Source organism: Neovison vison, chromosome 13 (assembly GCF_020171115.1).
Source record: "Neovison vison isolate M4711 chromosome 13, ASM_NN_V1, whole genome shotgun sequence".
In the NCBI taxonomy this organism is placed as follows: Eukaryota; Metazoa; Chordata; class Mammalia; order Carnivora; family Mustelidae; genus Neogale; species Neogale vison.
In genome coordinates, this window is record NC_058103.1 from 143,714,464 (window position 1) to 143,734,629 (window position 20,166).

Here is a 20,166-nt window from a genome sequence, read left to right on the forward strand (position 1 = left end):
GCAATCTAAGCCTGCTTCGCCAGCTTGGCGGGCAAAACCCCTTCTCATTTGCTATCTCTGCCTAAAGTATTGATGCTTCTTTTTTTTTCCCCATTATTTGTTGTTGTTGTTGTTGTTTAAGAAACACATTCTTTTCTTTTTTCTTTTTGCAAATTTTAATTCTAGTATAGCTAACATACAGTGTTCTGTTAGTTTCAGGTGTGCCCTGTAGGGATTCAGCAATTCTCTACGTCACTCAGGACTCATCAGGATAAGTGTGTCTTCATCCCCTTCACCTGTTTCCCCATCCCCCTACCTACCTCCGCTCCAGTCATCAGTTTGTTCTTTATAGTTGAAAGACTGTTTTTTGGTTGGTCTCCTTTCCCCCTTTCTTGGTTTTGTTTCTTAAATGCCATATAGGAACGACGTGTGTTGCTTATTCTCTTGCCCATCTTGCTGAGGTTACTACAAAATGGGCCCCCATACAAGGGGTCCTGCAGGCTAAATACGGAGGCAGAGCCCCTGGGACTCTTGTCTCGGTGAGTCCCCTCATGGCCACCATTGAAGGAACATCCCTTCAGCTGTTTCTCACTGCCGCCAAGTGTCTCTCAAAGGGAGCACAGCCCTGCCAGGTCCACGGGCGTCCGTGACCACACCGCGTCTCTCCTTGTGTGTTCCTTCATGACGATGGTGCCTGTGTTTTCATTGCAGAGGTCTTCTGACAAGGAGTCCATCCTGACCATCCTCCAGGTCCTCGGAGATCTGCTTTCTGTTGGTGAGTGGGAGGAGGTGGGGGGCCTGTGGCCGTGGTGTCTCCTGGATTCTGTGTGGTTTGCGGGTGGCGGTGCTCCCGGTCACGTTTTCTGTCAGAGACAATCAGCTGCCCCCAGAGTGGGCTGGTTGTACCTCGGGCTTAGTCAGGCTCTTTAATCTTGTCACCCACCCCATGGTGACCCAAACGTAAGAGGAAATTCGGCTGTGGGTGGTTATTCTATGGTGTCTTATCTGTGGTTAACCCAAGGTCCTCCGGGGGCCTGTGGCTGTCCTTGGAGGGCACCAGCCGTCCCGACTCTTCCCCACCCCTTCCTCTACTCCACTCCCTCCGCCCACTTAGAGAGTCAGGTATTGGCAGCTTCCTAACCTATGTCAAGTGCAGATGGGAATAGAGAAGCGATGACAGTTCACCACACTGGAATCAGCTGGTTAACTGGGTATGCCTCTGCTAGCTCACTTCAGTGTGAGGGTTCTGGAAAAAAGACCCTCTCAGACATTTCAGCACTCACTCGGTTTCCATTGCTACGGATGCCAGCCACATTGCATCAGGAAGAAATCTGCACACCAAAGGGGCAGGACCACAGGGAACCTCCCTCCCCAGTCCGGGCACACGGGGCTTCAGTTCCAGGAGGGAGGGTCCCTTCCCAGGGAGGTTTTCCCATAGGCTGTGCTGCCCTCCGATGGCAGGGTGACTTCCCTACAGCCTACTGCGTGTGGTACCCTGTGTAGATGGAAGTCTCTTATCTTGTGGGATGGGGACTCCTTCACTTTGCCCAGGTGCCTGGAACCCCTGCGCTGAAACCTTGCAGTTGCCCTTCTGCTATAGGAACTGACCACCGCTCCTTTCGTAGACAATGTTCCTTTTTGTCTGCTGAAACACCAGAGGGTCTTCTTTACTGATAAGGTCTCACCCTGTTGCCCACCTCGCTGGGTCAACCATGCATGGTGTGTGGACAACCACGGGGGTCCCCTTCCAAGTTGAAACGTAATCCCTGCTTTTGAGCTTGTCCTGGGGCAAAGTGGGGGAGATCCCTGTTGACGACTAGTCTTAGGTAGAAAGACCAATATACCTGATCCTAGCTCCAGGCCCTTTTCAAAACTCCCGATGTGGATGACTGGCTGGCTGTTTCTTAAAGGAGCACTCCAGCTGTTTCCCTATATGCCTTTTGTCAGTTGCTGGAGACCAGCACCATAAAGCTGTAACATCACCAATTAAATTATTTCAGGCAAACTGTCATCCGGATCCTCATTACAGAGGACTCAAGCCTACACCAGAGGGATACTGATATTCCCTTTTCTATTAAAGATATGATTCCACGGAAGCCACACACACAAGAACACACGCATACACTGAGACTCTGTTGGTTCTCAGGAAAGTGGTTTATGCAGGAGGACACACCTAGGTGCTTAAATATTCCATTATTTCTCCGTGTCTCACCCCCATGCCAGTCCCTTCCCTAAAAGTACAGCTTTACATGAGTTCCTTCAGAAACCACTCTGTTTTGGTTTCTGGTGTGAATCGTTTCTGGGGCGAACTGATCTTTGCTCTGTCTCTGTCTGAGGGGTCTGCTTTCTGCGCCAAGAAAATGAGGGTGATTATTTGGGGGCCTAGCTGTCCTCTGCTTTCTCCCTCAGGCACTGACCGAAGGATTCGCTACATGATCAGTAAAGGGGGCAGCGAGGCGCTTCTGCAGACCCTGGTGGACACAGCCAGGTCAGCTTCTCCGGACTACGATGTCCTGCTGCCCCTCTTCCGACTGCTGGCCAAAGTGGGCCTACGAGGTATCCACCCCCCCCCCGGATCTAAAGATGTGGCTGAAAAGGCACTTATGGGGTTGTTTTCATGACAGCAATTTAGGAAACTCTAGTGGGGAAGTGCAGGGAAGCCCTGGACACTTCAGAGCCGGGACCAGCCCCACAGGAGACGTCATTTTGTTGTCCAGTGCCAGGGCGCGGCCCCGAGCGGACAGGGGCTACATGGGTCATGGAGCGGATGGGGGACAGAAGGGAGGGGCTCCCAGGCAGTTTTTCAATCACTTTAAGAATAAACCGAACATTTCTACGAGCAGACTCTAACACAGAAGTTCATTATATGAGTGTATGAGTTTTCTGGGGCTCCTGTAACAAATTCTCAGAAACTGGATGGCTCCAAACAGCAGAAATCTATTCTCTCACAGTTCTGGAGGCCGGAAAGCCTGAAACGAGGGTGTTGGCAAGGTTGGTTCCTTCTGGAGGCTCCGAGGGAGAATCCGCTCCATGCCCTCTGCTAACTTCTGTGTTTCCAGTCATCCTTGGTGTTTCTTGGCTTGTACACATGTCACTTCAGTTTCTACCTGCGTCTTTACGTGGTGTCCTACTCTGTGTCCTTCTGTGTGTCCTCCTCTTCTTACAGGGACTTTGGTCACTGGATTCAGGGCCCACGTAAATCTGTGACCTCACTTTAAATAATTAAATCTGCAAAGACCCCATTTCCAAAGAATATAACATTCTGAGGTTCCAGGTGGACATGAATTTTGGGGGGTGAATTTTCAGCCTATTACTAGAAGCCACACGGAACCAGAGCTTCCCTAGTAGAGGATGGGGGCCTCGAACTCTTTCTCCTTAGGCTCCATACCCATTTCTTTTTGCTCAGAAAAGACCCTGAAGCTCCTCCCTAAAACCGTAGAACCTCTTGGCGCACAGTTTAAAAAGCCCGGACACTCAGGAGGCACGCAGCCCTTGCGACCTAGTCATTAACAGTCAAGCTCCAGTTGTGTGAGGCCTCATGTAAGTCACAGTGGGGGAGCTCCGGCGCTGCGGAAGGTGGACCTGAGTTGTCCAGTGCAGGCAGCGGCGGCCACAAGGGAGCAGGGGCTCAGGGGCGCCCTGACCTTGCACCGTCTGGATCTCTGCTTTGAGTCCATTCCACACTCCGCAGGTCACGATAGAGACCCAGGCCTCGGCCAGCACCTGCATGAGCATGTTCTCGACAAAACCAATCCAGTCCATTCATTGAATATTTAGCCCGGAATGTCTGGGCACTGTGCCAGGCGTTGGGAACACTGGTGACAAAGGCAGATAAGGGGCCCACTCTTACGGAACTTACATTCAAGTGGGGAAGGGCCGAAAGTGAATAATTCGCTAGGCAGAGTATGATAATTAGCTAGTAGCTGTGAGGGAAGGAAAAAAAGGGGAGATGTTCCTCCAAGATGGTGTGTTCAGAGAGAGGTAACAGGTGAGCCGACACTTGAAGGAGGAGGAGAAGTCAGCAGAGCAAAGAGTGGCCACGTGAACTGTAGAGAAAGATTGGAGAGACACCATCTCTACCCTGGTTGTAAGTAGTGTTAACCGAGAAGTCAAATCTGGGTTTCAGGCCTCACCCCAGCACTAATTAGCTGTGCTGCCTTGGGTAAGTTACTTACCCTTTCTGAGCCATTGGTCCCTCATCTACAAAATAGAGGTATGAGTCCTTAATTTTAGGGTTTGCTGTAAGGATTAAGTGAGGTTGGATGTCCCCTGCTTAGTGTGGGGGCCTGACAAACTAGAGTCATGTAGGTTTCATAGAAGAGAGAGAGATGCAGGATGGATCAAGGCCATCAGGGCCCTGATTCCCAAGCTCTGCACCTGGATAGTTCTACCGGCATCATTGTGTCACTGCAGCCTCTGCCATCGCCAGATTGTAGCCCTCCCCACTGCCGTGCAGGCTGCTGGGGGCTGTCCTAACGGAGCCCGAGAGACGCCTCTGTGCTGGTGAAGGGCTCCAGTCGTATTAGTTTGGTTGCTGTCTCTTTGCTGGTGTCCTTTGGTCTAGAGGTGGATATTGGCAAACTGGGTTTAGGATATTGTCTGTTTTACTCATTTCTACCTTCAGTGAGTCTGAGAGCAATTCAGGAAAATTACAGATAGAATTTTGCTCTTTAATACGTTGAGTGCCTTTCTTTGAAAAGACATTTTCCTACATAATCCTGATACCACGATTACAAATCTAACAAAATTGACAATACATGTATAATTTATACTCATTTCAGTTTCTCCAAATGTATCCCAATGGGGCAATTACAGATGTGTTCAAAGAAGAAGCCAATCAAGTTCCACACATTGCATTTGGACGTTCTGTATTTTAAGTGTCCTATATTCCAGAACTATCTTAAAGGAAGAAATTTATACCCTCCTAAACTGTAGTTCACATTTGAGGTCAGCCAGAAGCATGCGAACATACAGGGTGTGTGAGTCCTACAACCCACAAGGCCTCGTGTAAATATTACTTGAAGAATGAGTGGACTTTATTTACACCCTGCCTTGGCTCTTCTGGGCCCCCCCTGGTTCCAGTGGGGACATACTTGTAGCATTTTCCACTAGATGGGAAAAGTCACATTGGCTACGATCATTCTCTTGCCGTTTCCATCTTTGCCTTCCTGTGCTCCATGCATTGTACAGCCCTCCGAATTAGTGTGGAACATAACTAAGATGATTGATTTATGTTCCTAGATAAAAAGTTTGGACAGAAGGCCCTGGAATTGGAAGCACTCGATGTGACATTGATTCTGGCCAGGAAAAACCTGTCCCACAGCCAGAACCTCCTTCACTGTCTTTGGGCTCTGCGTGTGTTCGCCTCTAGTGGTAAGTGACTCAAATTATGGCTTTCTGGGGTGGCTTCCAGACCTGGGCCAGGACACCTAGCAACCATTTAGGGGCTGGGGTTGGAAGGAGGGTCTGGATGTAGGATATATGTTGTCCCAGCAAGATAAATAGGTCACGAAGAGTGTCATGTTCTGGAGGTTGTAGAGGTAAAAAGTTCTTTCTTTGTCTCTTCCTCATCCAGGTAGAACTCTTGAGCTCATTACTGAGGTTGGACGCCAGTATTGTTTGCCCTTGGGAACCACACATCATGTAGTCTAGGCTTCTCCATTAGTACCACATGGTGAAAAAGACTTACGACAGGAGAGAGTGTAGGGCTTTATTCAGGCCTTGTCATATTCAAGGCATAGGGCAATGTTAAGAATGACCTTCACATCACAGATCTTCGTACTGTGTCTCCGAAGTTGCCTGTTGATCACAACATTCTTTACCGAAACATCTTTACCTCATTTCTTCTCTGTGCTTCTCAACGTAGTCCTCCGGGTAACTAGATGCATCATGGCACATGGGTTCATACTTACCTGCTATCTCCTGCCTGGGATTATTTCAGGTTATCACAATAATCCTGTGTCTAGATTTACCATTTTTAGCCAAGAAGAGGGAAATGAAGCTTGGAAGAGAGAAGAAATTGCTTAAGTTTATGTGGACACGTTTGGGGGCTGAGTTTCTTTCTTTTTTTTTTTTTTTCAAAGACATGTAGGTGTTTATTATACTGTTTTTGTTTGTTTGTTTTTTTGTTTTTTTCCAATTTATTTATTTTCAGAAAAACAGTATTCATTATTTTTTCACCACACCCAGTGCTCCATGCAAGCCGTGCCCTCTATAATACCCTCCACCTGGTACCCCAACCTCCCACCCTCCCCCGCCACTTCAAACCCCTCAGACTGTTTTTCAGAGTCCATGGGGCTGAGTTTCTAACTCCAGATGTCATGTTGACTCTCCATGTGGGGACACTTGCTATGAACAGAGTAGATTCTGAACCTCCCTTCCTACATAGAATGAGCACAGACTTTATTTCTCGTTTCTGAGCCCCTTTCCTGCACAGTAGAAGTGATGTCATGCTCTCTAGTGGGAAGAACATGTCTTAGAACCAGGAAGACCTCGGTTTGACATTGATTTCATTCCTTGGGAGTCCTACGGCATGGGCACTTAACCTGTTTACCTCCCTTTCTTCCGTTGTAAAATTACAGTGGTTATAAGAGCTCCCTGACCTGGAAGATGGGATAAGGGAGGTGACTTCCATGGGTATGTCTGTCACATTGTAGCTGCTCAGTTAGTTTCCCTTCCCTGTTATACTCTTTCCCGTAGTCCTTTGAAATGATAGGAAAAGCACACCTAAGCAGAATGAGGAAGTGGCTTTTCCCCCAACTATCCTCAGAACTACTAAGATTAGTTAGCTATCTATTAAGTAGGTGGGGGTCCTATTTTATTGGTTAATTCCATTAATATCCACGGAGGACCCATAATGATAGAGTACTTTCAGGAAAAAACAAGATGGGTCCTTCACTCCATGTTCATGGAAGGAACCTCCTCCCACCCTCATATATGTTTCCAGAAAATCAGAATGGGAGAGGCTGAAAAGATCTGTACAAACCCGTCTTTAATTAAGGAAAGCCCAAGTGCAGAGCTGTGGCTTTGTGGAGAGGACAACTGTCATTAATAAGCAGCCCGAGGGTGGCTCACCCCCACTGGGAGTTTGCAACAGTGGAAAATTCAGAGTATCTTATTTTAGTTTCCTAAAGAATAATTAGGTTGAATAACTTAGCTTTCTTATTAAGTCTGTTGCTTGTAGATGTCTTGAAGAATTCCTTTTAGCAAGGGGCTCTAAAAATGTTGAGAGTTAACTGCAGGTATGAGGAGGTGGCCATCCGTCTCGTTCTAAGACCACATTTGTCGTACTTGTGAATTTTTCTATAAAGGTTATTTTAAAATTCATACCGTGAGTCTTTATACAATGACATGAGACGCAAGCAGAGTTCACGAAGTCTGTGGACTGATCGCTGTCTCTTTGGTGAATTGTTATCCACTGTCGAATGTTCCAGAAAGCTTTCTAAACAGTTCCTATCTGCGGAAAGAGTTGGCTGGAACCATAATGGGGCTGCCACAGGAAGTGAAGCCTTCGGCAGCTCTGCTGGTCAGTGGGGATGTTGGTGGAGCTGCTGGAGGCAGCTGACCTTGGGCAGGCAGCCAGCAAGGAAGAACTCGGCGGTGGGGGGGGTTTCTTATTGTCCCCATCTTTCAATTCCAAGTCTAAAGTCTTCCGTATGAGAACCCGTGCTCCTAAAACTAGTTCATCCCTAACACTACTTTATTACTAGAGTTTCGCTGAATGATTTGCCAAGAGATGGCTCCAGCATGTTTTCCCAGTTTAGAAATAAATGACTGAGTTGGTAGCCATGAGAATGGAAGATTGATGGGCAGGACCAGGATGCCAAATCTCTGAATTTGGATCCAGGCAGTTACTGCCTGTACCAGCCTCAGGAGGGACATATGCAGAGAGGGTGTTCCAGGAACACACAGTCTCTGTAATCACGAAGACATCAGCCTCAGTCTCTCTCTGGTGGACTGTACTGGGATGAACTATATTAGAGGCCCCAGATTTCCATCTCTCCTTCTTTCCCGAGGCTTGGAGCAAGCCAGGATAAGCCTCCCTTGTTTTTCTCTCTTTGTTTCTCCATGACCCCCTTGCTCTCACTCGTATTTCCTGGAAAAAGACTGGCTCAACACACAAGGCATTCCTGAGCCTTGGTTTCAGCACCCCCATTGTGGTGGAGGAAAGAGACAAGAGAGTCACATCATGCAAAATCCCTCCTTTCCTTCTTTCATGGGAACTTCTTCCCCTTGCCAGACTGATTCCGTTTTGTCTCTGGGAGGCTCTCCTTATTTTTTTGACACAACCAGAGCTCCTTCTAGCATGAGCTGAGTGCTGTGAGGAACTGGGGATGCCGCTGAGAGGCCACGGTGTCACTGGAGAGATGAGCGTGACATCCAGAGGTTTTGGGTGCAAATCACGTATCTGAAGCCCCTGGTCAGCCTGGGTCGACCAGATACCATTGTCCGTTATTTTCTCTCACTCAGATCTATGGCTTTTAAAAAAAAAAATAACCATTCAGTTGGACGAAAAGACAAAAATTTCCCAGGCTAGTGACCTTTGAGGAGGAAGAATTGATTCTTCCCTTGATGTGCTAGTAGATGGGGGCACAGTCAAGTCTGAGACTCAGTCATGGGAGATCCAACTACGAAAGCTGTTGGGGAACTTGGAACCAGAGTGCAAAAGAAAGGGGTCTGCCTTCTTCACTAGCTTGCCCCTCAAAGTTAAAGGAGCCAGTCCAAGTTGGATGGAACCTTAACCCACCCACCCATGACTTTTCTTTATGGTGAAGTCTCCCAATGGCAGAATGAGTCTAAGGAATGGTTTGGTCAGATACTGGCAGTGTGTGTGTGTGTGTGTGTGTGTGTGTGTGCGCGTGTGCGTGCGCTTGTGTGTGTGCTTGTGTGTGCCCGAGTGTATGTGTGCTCGTGTGTTTGCATCATGGGGCAAGTTGATGATGGGTGAAAGCACTTGAACGGAAAGCCGAAGGTCTGCTTTCTGAAAATCTTCTGCTTGGCATTGGCTTTGGCTATTCTGAGTAAGAACACAATGAAGAGGGACACTGGGCCATGAGGAATGAAAAAACATAATTTCGTGGCTTGGGCCCCCTTTGAGAAAATAGTATGAAAAGGCAATGTGTGCTTTACAGGTGATCTTTGCCTCCAGGCCAAGGATGCAAAGACCATCAAGTGTCCTTGCTTTTGAGTGGCCTTTGGCAAGAGATGGCGCTCCCCTATCTCTCAGGCCTACTCTGTAATGCCTAAAAGAATTCTTCATTTAGGTGGTTCAGTAACTACTGTGATTTGTTCTTTCACAGTCACCACGGGAGCCATGCTGGGAATTAATGGAGCCATGGAACTGCTTTTCAAGGTCATCACCCCTTATACCCAGAAGCGCACCCGAATAATCAGGTAGGGGCACTTGCGTAGTGCTTTTTCCCTCTTTGTAGCAGATGCAGAGCTGGAGAAGGCCTTGTGGACTCGCGCGGTGGCTTGCAGCTGAGTTGAGTGATAGCTGCCCTCTTGCAGATACGGTGCAGTAACTATCGCGTTTCAACGGGCATCCCTCCCCACCCATGCATCATTTCCTCTAATCCGCACGGTGCCCCTGAATGGCTATATTATCATCCTTGTTTTCAGATGAGGAAACCATGGGGAGAGAGCCTCATCCAAAGGTCACAATACTAAGAAATGGCAGAGCTGGGATTTGAACCTAGATCTTTCTGACTCAAAAGCCCATGTTTCTTGCCTGAAGCCTCAAGATATCCCTTTTTTGCTCATCATAACTCTACAGAGTTTGCGTAGCCCTTAAAAGAGGCAGCCTAGAGATGACAGGCAGAGGTGATGCCCCTCAGCACATCTCTAGAATTGGCCATTTCAATTTTGGTACGAGATCCGGGCCTTAGCACAGTCCATCATGGCTGCGTGCTGGTTTTGAGATGTACTTTTATGACTGGAAAATGAAATTCAGTCCCTTCTCTCTGGTGCTGCTTGCTGGAGTGGAGTGAATCACAAACCTAAAAAGGGAAAGATGGTTAGACATGAGGAGATATTTCGAACCATTAAGATCCATCATTTATGAGGGTGACTCAGCAAGGACCTTGAAAGAATATTAGAAAGAATTCGGCCAATTTCTGAGATATATGGGGTCATTTGGCAGAGTAGCATTTCCATGCCCGGCCGTGAGATTCTTCAGCATCTCAGCATCTATCTTAGGCTGTTGTTCCTCCTGACGGTTTTTCTCTTGGGTCACCCCCGGAATGCCATTAGCATTTATCCTCACCTGTGGCTCTCCACGCCAGCATTTCTTAGAGTGAAATACATTCTATTTTAGTAAAAAAAGTCCTCATCAGATACATCAAGAACTGTGGGGTTTACGGGAAGACTTTTCACGACCTCTGTGAAGCCCGAATACATCCAGAATATCCAGGATGGGTCCATGATTCACCCTGTCCTAAACCCAGTTTGGCCAGGGAATGGGTCTTGTTTGAAGACCACCATCTGGGGGGAGTCGCTGTTCTGTGTACCTCACTTTAGAAACTTCTGGAGATCAAATGTTCTGCCAAGTGGAAGTCAGTTGAATTCCACCAGGGGATCCTCAGTTAGTAATAGAGAACTTCAGGGTCACCAGCTTAGTGACCAATAAAGAGGAGCTTTCCTGAATTTCTGTAGTGGTCCCTTAGTTCCTAATAAACTTCCACTTAGTTCTATTTGGATGTGTATGACGTAGGTACATGCAGTGTTTCTCGTCCTGCGTGGGCCTTTGCTGCGGACATCTGCAGTCTCAACATGTCCTGTGGTCACCGGTCCATGAACTTGTATCTTTTTCCTCTATCGACAAGACCGCCTCTAATCTCACGGTGTTTCCATTCATCTGTTTGGCAGCTCAGGAGTATGTGGTTGCCTCCCGGACATTGTGTGAAAATCGGTGTGATGTCCCCCGGGCCCATCTGCGTAGGATGTCACCCAGTTATGTCTTCTTGCCACGCGCATGCCGTGCTGTTTGGAAGGCTTCTCTAGGACGCTTTCCCAGCCAGCCTTGGCACTAGGCTCCTCCCTTCTGGGGCACTGACAGCTTTTATTGTCTTCCTTGTTCAGGCCGAGCCGGGGCAGAGTAAGCCACAAGGCACAGAAGTCCCCTTCTCAGAGACTCCTGTCAGGTTGCTGTGTCTCTTGCTCTTTTTGCTGTAAAGTGAGTTAATTCAGGCGCAGATCGGATCAGCGTGCCGTGGGAAAAACCAGGGATTCAGAGGGGTGGGTGTTTGATATGACAAAACGAAACGTTCAGGGACCTCGGGCTGATTTCTGCATTTCTGGTCTGTTCTATAAAATGGAGACAAGATGATTTCCTCTTCCTGAGCCCAAGGCCCGATTAAACCAAGCCTCCACAGGGAAGGTGTTTCTTGGAACCACTACCGTGTGGCTCTCATGGCCGTGGCCTTCATGCTGTGCCCTGCCTTGTCCTGAGCTCTCAGCAGGCGTTATCCCATCTGAGTCTTCTCGGCGAGGCAGGGCCTATTCCTGTCCCCAATATTACGGGGGAGAAAATGGAAGCTGAACGAAGTTAAGTGATTTGCTGGGATTTAAGTGCAAGAGCTGGGATTTAAACCCAGGCTGATGCACGAGCTTTAGCTCTTTAAGCACCACTGGAGTGTCTTACACGGGTTGTTTCCAGCGTTTTATTTCTAAACCACCACGTGTAAGACGATCATAAGCACTTAGAGTTTGTTTAAATTTTTGTTGCCGTCTAAATGGCTCCTACTTGTGGAACAGTTTGCTTAACGATAGGGGAGTCTTTCTCCTCGGTAGAATGGCTATTTCCTCCCAAAGGCTAAATAATTATCTGCTCCCTCCACGTTTGGACTCTTTCCCACAGCTGCCTTGTTTTCGATCTTACTCCCAGCACCCCCATAGCCAGGTAAGGACAAAGGCACTGAAATCGGAAGACCAGCATTGTAGCCCTCTTTCTAGTAGATTCTGCGGCGAGTCATTTAACCTTTCTTCACCGAGCTTTCACATTCATCAAAGTGCGGATGTCAAGTCCTGCCTCCTTGTGGTGGTCATTAAGAAATAATGCATAAACATCTCGTGAGCCTGGAGGTGCCCTAATACTGTTAACCATTATTAATACAAATACCACTGGATACTGGGCTGGCTGCTTCAGATCAGAGAGCAGAGCCAGCGGAGAGCATGCAGATGGGAAGTTTCTGCCACTACTCACCTTCTCCCATGAACTCCTGTCCCCCCAAATAATGACTAAGATGTACCCAGTGAATTCTCAACTCCACTGGGATGCTAGAATCCGGGTTTGAAGGGGTCTTCCGGGAAGGAGATGAAGTACCACGTCAGAGGACGTGAATAGCCCTACTGAGTGTCATCCTCGAAATGCTAGCAATCTATGGGTGAGTTGTTCTCAGATGCCTTTGTGGGAGCAGATGCCCAGGGCCATCACTTTGACTCCTCCCTGCCCTGCCTGACTTCTCCAGCACAAACCTAAAATTAGTGGTGCAGCTGTCCTCCAGCGAAGCCCTGTCTCCATATAGTACTCAGGGGGAGATTTATGGCAGAAGCACTAGCCACACACCTTCTAGAGAGAAGGGACGTGCAGAGCAGTGCTCCAAGCCCTCTGTGGCCCTGTGCCTGTTCTCACTCCCAGGGGAGGTGGCTATTTTTGGCCTGGCTTTTTTCACTTCCCAAATAACCCACCATGCTGGCCTGCTTGCCCTGCCGTGTATTTGTTTTGGCCTGTACCTGTTCCCTCGTGACCGTCAGCCCAACAGGAGCAGCGTTTGCTCCTCCAGCCCTCTACCTGGTCTTGCCTGACTTCCAAGCCCTGAAGCCCCTGTCCCAGTCTCCATTCCATCCTTGGGTTCATCTACTGGTCTCTCTTCCCAGCCTACTCTCCCTGCATGTGGCCCTTGCTGTCCGGCCCCAGCTCTCCCCTCAGTGCGACCCCTGCCCTGGAATGGCATTGCTGCCTTATTGCGTGGTAGACATTCTCCCCATTCTCCAGGTCCCACCTGCTCCAGCTCGCCAGGCAGGAGGAATCGTCTCCCACAGTGCCGCTCTCGTATTTTGTTCATATTTTCATGACCCATACCAGATTTAACGTGGGCTCTGTTGGCCTACGTGTCTTCTTTTGTCTCTGAATTCTATACTTTGTAAAGGTAGAAATCCAATTATATTGACCTTGCTGCTCTCCGCAGGACCTATCTAAATGCCTGGATGATGGGAGACTGTTAATTCAATTAAAAAATGTTTTTTTGAATACCTTATCTAACTATGAGTAAAAGCCAGCATTTGGTAAGTGTACATTATAGCAGACATTTCGGATTTGTGAGCCCATTCTTCCTTGACTTCATGCTGGCTCCACATGCAAGGTTCCATCATGTCCAAACATGCCTGGGACATGGTGCGGCAGGTCTCCGTGAGTGCCGTCATGTGAGGGACTGAGGTGCCTTCTGGGAAATAACTCATTCTAGGAGAGTGAGAAGCGGAGTCCATCCGCTTGAAAGACAACACACCATCACTCACTACGGGGAAGGGAAAACTTGGGAGTCTTCTCTGTGTTCCTTACAGTTGTCCGGGGAACTGACCTCTCCTGGCGGAAGGGAAAGATCTGAGTTTGGGGGAACGCCAAGGGGCGGCATTCATATGAAAACTTCGCTTAGTTTTTGAGATAGGCTTCCAGGATTTGGTTTGATGATTGATTCAGCTGGGGCTTTAGAATTTATGGGGGAGCTTTTTATAGCAATTAGGGAGGGAGAAATGACACCGGGCCAGGGTGAGCTGGCTCTTGCTAACTTGTTCTGCTGTGGACAAGTTTGTTTATCTGCACCAGAGCTGTCTTAGTGCCATCCAGATTCACTAAGTGGGAAAATTTATTGAGTTGAAGAAGGATTGCTTGTCTGTGACCGAATCATACTGTGACCTTAGAGAAGATTATATTTGTCCCAGAAGCAGACACCTTCTGCTAGGAGCTGTGCCTCCTTCGCTCCTTTATTTCCTGAATGGACTTGAGGGTTTGGGTAATAATAATGGCCGTTTTACTGCTTATCCACCTGACCATTTCCAGAGCATGGCCGCATCTCCTCTGATCCTACTGGATTGTCACACTGTGATATTTAACCCAAGCTTTGAAGCTGAGTTACCAGCTGCTGTCATCAGTATTCCACCTGGGTCTCTAAACTCTACTGGCTTGTCTTCCCGCAAGAACATCAGCATCATTTAGAAATGGGTTGAGTCTTCCAGCAGAGAAGCTGGTTCTTAAACTCTGTCGTAGTCTCTGACCATTGTGCCACACTTTGGAAAAGAGGACTCAGGGCTGTCCTCTGGCTGAGCGAGTTCCTTCATCCCTCACCTTCATTTTCTCAATAGAGTGTTTCAAAGAACACAGGAGGTCAGGAAGTGTGTCGTTTAGGACCATGCTGGTCTCTCTCACACAGACGCAGACACCAGAATCACCAATGTCTACCCCCGCCAATGTCCTCTCAGATTATCAGCAGGGTTCCCATGCTATGATTTATACTCTTTAGGTTCAGGGGTTCCTGGGGGCCCGAGTTTCAGTGGGGCTAAGGGGGTTAGAGGCTGTGTGTTCTCCCTGTGCTCAGACACCTTGGTGACAGAAGGAGATGGATATGTCCGTCTTCAGCAAGCCCTACAAGCGAATTCTTTTGCTTACCCTCCTGTTGTAGTTCCCTGGGCTCAGAATACTTTTCGGTGATCTTCTCCCATCAAAGGCCTGATCTCAAGGCATCTCTGGCATTTGAGCTTTGCCCGAGTGCAGGATTACTGGGCATTGCTTCATTGGAAGTCCTTTATGGTGATTTCATCTTCAATTTATGAGCTATAAAAAATGTCCTGCTCCTCTTTTTCCTCCCCTGCAAATCACTGTGTTTTCCCAGAGCCTGGCCTTCTGGGCTTTCTCCAACCATCGCACCATTCCACTTTATCTGACAGATGAGTGGGGACTCAACCAAAGCTAATGGGTTCCCTGAGATTATGAGCGATTGGGTGACTCAGCTACTTTGTCACCAAGACAAAGAGGCAAATTTTCCTGTTCCTCAAAATAGCTTCTGAATTTCTCCCTGGGTGTTCATTTCCTCCTACCTCCCCATTTAATGGCTTTGTGACTTTTGCTGCTCTCCACTCAATATAATTAGACTCTGTGGTCTCTGGGGCATGGGCTCACATTAGGGGTTCCGAAGCTGTGTGCTCCAGATCACTTGGACTCAAATACCTTGGAACAGGGACAAAATTCCATCCCAGCCTCACAAGTGCTGATATTGGGAGTGTGCAACGTGGTCTCAACTTACTGACGGAGTGATTAGTGCATTTGCCACCTGACTCCAAGCCTGTAGCTGACGGTGGAATGAATAGTTTCCTACATGTATTAAGTCTTGGCAACTAGGTTGGTTGGTTTAAATCCCGTTCAGCTTCTTGGGAAGCCAGCGATCTCTCCCTGATTAGAGCCCTTCATAGATATTCAAGTCATGGAATCTAAAGTTGGAAGGTCTTTAAGGATCTGCTGGTCTAACTCTTTGATTTTAAGATGAGGTCACTGAGACCCAGAGAGGTTGAACTAATAAGTCTTCTCTCCTAGTTTCAGGACATTATTCACTTTCCTGAGATGCTCCGCTGCACAGTGCAAATTAAACATGCCCCAAAGTAGGATTTTTAACATTTATTCAACAGTATTCTATGGTCTGTCTTGGTGCTAGGCATGGGGGTTTGAAAACAACAGAAGGCACACCCTGTTCTCAAGTTGCTGATCGTATAGCTACAAGAAACATGCAGTAGCAATTTTCTGACCCAGTATTGGCTTGTGCAGTGGCTCAGCTTCCTGTTGTGTGGAAATGATTTCTTGTAATGTCTTTATCCCGAAGTGCCCTTATAACTATGCCCTGTGCCTCAGGAAACCCTGTACCCTGGAGAGCCTTCCTTGAAATGTATAAAAGTACTCCCTGGTGCCTGACATGGGCTGGGGTTGGCATGGCATCAGGCAAGGCTCTTAGTCTCTGCTCTCGCACTCTGACCCCCTGCCACCTGAGTGAGGTGGGCCAGACACCTTGAGCAGCAGGAGTTCTGGAACATGCCTGTGGGGTTTCCCTGAGTGTCCATGGCCAGTCCTTGATTAAAGTAGGATGGCTTGGAAAGCAGGTTACTCCTGCTATCTGGTATGGTATTTCTTCCTTAGCATGATGTGAGATGGCACAGACAGAAAGTTATTGACTTGTTGATTTGGGGCACATCAAATTGTATAGAAGGAGGCTCAGGAAAAAAAACAAACAAAAACCTTCTTGGACCCCGCGTATCCTGGGATGATGCTTCATGGGCCACTTCGCCATGGTGAGGTTCTCGATAGAAACTCCCATTTCCATCTTTATCTGCTGAAGCATGTACTGTCTGGACCTCTCCATTGATTTTCCCCCCCTTTATTCCCCTGGAGACTGGAGGCGGGCTGTTGAGGAACTTTTGCTTTCCATAGAAGTTAATCTTCTAGCCCAGCCTGACTCAGCAAGGAGCTTTGGCAAAGAAGGTTGTATCTTCCTGTAAATCGTACCCTCCCCGCAATACTGCAGCTGCCTACAAATATGTGGGAGAGGAGATTTGAAAAACAGGAGAGAGGTATGAAAAGATGCAATAGGTCAACAGAGCCTCTTGTGACTTTCACCCTCCACTTTGAGGAAAGTGATATTTCTAATAGGCCATTACCAAATTCAGGGACTGATTCCACACTCAGACATCACAAATGATAAAGCACATGGGGGGAGGAAACATACTCTGCTTTTCCTGTGGGGCTGTGAGTGGGTGCCTTGCCTGGAGATGTGCTTACTTAGCAGTGACAAGCCAGCTCAATTAGGTGGAAAGGAAAGGGTCAAAAGGAAGCCATTATGCAGATGTACAGTCATCTAAAGCTAGCTGCTTTTAAGAATTTAGGCAGAGGTTGTGGGATGGGAATAGATCGGAGGATTTCTCAGTTCATTTGTATTGCTACTTTAGTATTAGAGCTCACGCGATCATTAATTACATTCAACAGAGCCAATGAGAAAGATGGCTACACTACCATTTAAAATAAGTGAATTACTAAAAGTTAGGTTTGAATTTCTCTTAGGTGGTACATAATAGGTATTTAGTAAATGCTAGCTGAATGAATGAACGCTTTTATTTTAGTTTGAGTTGCCCTCTTTTAACCATTTATTCAGTAAGTGTTTTGGGGCATTTGTTATCAGCAGAGATGTGTGAGCTTTGAGATTAAAATAAATACTCCTTGCCCTCAAGGAGCTCAAAGATATATGTACACATCAGCATGTAAACCAACACACACACAAAAAATACTGTAATAGCAGGGCGTTTGAAGAAGGAAGACTTTAGTCTACCCAGGAACTGGCAAAGAGGAATTGACTGAGAAGGCAGCTTTTGCTTTGAAATAGGGAAAGAGTTTCCAGGATGTTAAGATTATAAAAGGGACAGAAGCAAGATAGGGACAGAAGCAAGTTCAAAGACTGAAAAAAGGAGAGAGAGAGAGAAACCTGTGAAGAAAATGGTGGGTTCTTATGAGGCTGGAGTATTTTGCAAGAAAGTAAGGTCCGGGACCTCACCCAAATTGATCTGGAACACTCTAGTATCTCACTAGACAATAAAAGAATGGGAATATATAATTCACAAAGAGGAAATAGAAAAACTGATAAACTCAAAAAATATTCAACTTGCCAATAATCAGAAAACACAGTTTAGATCAAGACACCAATTTAATAAATCAGAGCAGCAGACATTTTGAGAAATGAAAGTGGTGAGGATTCAATAAGATGGGCACTCACATACGCTGCTAGGAATGCAGGCTGAGAAAACCATCATGAGAATGATGGGGTGATGTACATAATTTTTTTTTGAAGTTTCCATTCCTACTCAATTTTTTCACTCCTTGAAATCTATCAAAAAGAATCCCTGAAAAAGGTAGATGAAGACTTGTGCACAAAAATATCAAACATAGTATCATTTATAATTGGAATTATAGCCAGAAAAAATCTGATAACAGGGGATGAGGTATAGTAATACTGATATAGTTATACATCATAATATTATGTATTATGGTAACACACAAAAATAGATTAGGAATGATGTATGCTAATGGTAATAGCTTATGATAAAATACTGACTAGAAAAAGTAAAGGTTCAAAATGCAGTATGATCCCAGTTACACACACACCTTCTGCTTTAGGCAGATATGAAAGAACTGGGGACAGATTCATCTTCCCACCTGAAAAAAATGAAATCATAGATAAAATATATAAAACAATGTTTTTAAGGATACTAGGCATCAGGGAATGAGGGACAGTGATCCCTGAAAGGTGAACCCTTGAATTACCATAGTTGATGACTTAGAGAGCTTCCAGGTTGCAGTAAAGAGCAGGGGACCCAAGATACAGCCTAACAGATGCCCTGACATTGATAGGACAGAGCTGAGGAGAGGACTCAGAGTCTGGAGAGAGCAAGCTGCCCAGAATTCACAGAACAGGTTGCTGGAAGGAAGAGAGAGAGAGAGAGAGAGAGAGAGAGAACTCTGAAGAACTTCAGAGGTTCTCCTTTAAGAATTCATCTGGATATTATCAGTGCGTACTTATGGGGAGACTACACAAAGCTAGGGAATGACCACCTAAAAGGAACGGAGGGAAAAATGCCTGGTGCTCACATAGAGCTAGATATAATGCTCAGTTCTACAAGGCAGACTGGAAAAACCTCATGATTTGTGGGATATTAGGTAGAATACACAGAAGAGTCTTGCCTTAGTAGTGGGGAGTAATTACCTCTAAACTGAACATTACTCTGATCCTGCCTATTATATTTTAAAAGCAGGAAGTGAAGAAATAAAACTGTGTCTAAGAAACTTACTTGCTTCAGAGTATTTGTAGGAACACAAAAATATTCAGCATTTAACAAAGTAAAAGTCACAGTGTCCAGAACCCAATAAAAATTATCAGACATTAAAAAGTTATTCTAACCATGTAACTATATATAAGATAATTTAAAAAGATACAAATTGAACTAGAGATGAAAGCTATGGTCTGCATGAATTAAGTCAAATTAGATCTGCCAGAAGAAAAGATGAGTGAACTTGAAGACATAATGACAGAAAGTACCCAGAATGAAACACAGAGAAGAAAAATAAGAAAAAAATACATGAAGAGAACACCAGTGAATCATGGGACAACTTCAAGTAGCCTAATAATATATGTATAATGGGAATCTCTGGAAAGAGTGGGGACAGAAAAAAATATTTGAAGAAACAATGGCTTAAATTTCCTAAATATGATGGAAACTCTAAATTCGGAGATCCAAGAAGCTTAATACACCACAAGCACAAGAAACATGAAAACTACCTAATACAAAACATAATCAGATCACTCAAAAGCTAATGGTAAAGAAAAAAAAATTTAAAAAGCAGCTGGAAAAAGAAGAGACATGTATGGACTTACATATGCCACTAACATATCTTTCAAAAATGCAGATGGAATAAAAACTTTTCAAACATACAAAAAAAGTAAAAGAATTCATTGGTAGTTGACAGGAAATTTCTCACAGGAAGTGTGAAAAGAAAACCTCATGCAGAAAGAAAGTAATATTGGGTGAAAAGATATTTACTCAGAAGACTGAAACACTGGAAGTAGTAACCACATGAGTAAATATATTTGATTCTTAGTTTATTATTTTAATCTCTCTTTTTTTAAAAGATTTTATTTATTTATTTGACAGAGAGAAATCACAAGTAGGCAGAGAGGCAGGCAGAGAGAGAGAGGAGGAAGCAGGCTCCCTGCTGAGCAGAGAGCCCGATGCAGGACTCGATCCCAGGACCCTGAGATCATGACCTAAGCCGAAGGCAGCGGCTTAACCCACTGAGCCACCCAGGCGCCCCTATTTTAATCTCTTTAAAAGATATGTAAGGGGCACCTGTAGCTAAGTCACATTAAATCACTGAGTCTTGGTTTCAGTTTAGGTCATGGTCTCAGGGTCATGGGATCAAGCCTTGTGTCAGGCTCCTCACTCAGCATGGAGTCTGCTTGAGATTCTCTCTCTCCCTTTCCCTCTGCTCCCCCCCCCCACTCACTTTCTTTCTGAAATAAATAAAATCTTAAACAGAAGAAAGTATTTCAGTAAAAATAATCACAATGTAGTCTGGAGTTATATTCTATGTAAAGTTAAAATGTA

At 46.1% G+C, this 20,166-nt stretch overlaps 1 protein-coding gene across 1 annotated transcript in view; it reads left to right on the forward strand.

Annotated features, from left to right (window-relative positions):
• Positions 1-666: 666 nt before the first annotated feature.
• AGBL1 (AGBL carboxypeptidase 1) overlaps positions 667-20,166 on the forward strand; it is a 657,523-nt gene continuing 638,023 nt past the window's right edge. Inside the window, exons 1-4 of the mRNA XM_044232424.1 lie at positions 667-754; positions 2,389-2,535; positions 5,221-5,352; positions 9,279-9,372. Coding sequence (XP_044088359.1) covers positions 667-754; positions 2,389-2,535; positions 5,221-5,352; positions 9,279-9,372 — 461 coding nt within the window. The remainder of the gene's footprint in view (positions 755-2,388; positions 2,536-5,220; positions 5,353-9,278; positions 9,373-20,166) is intronic.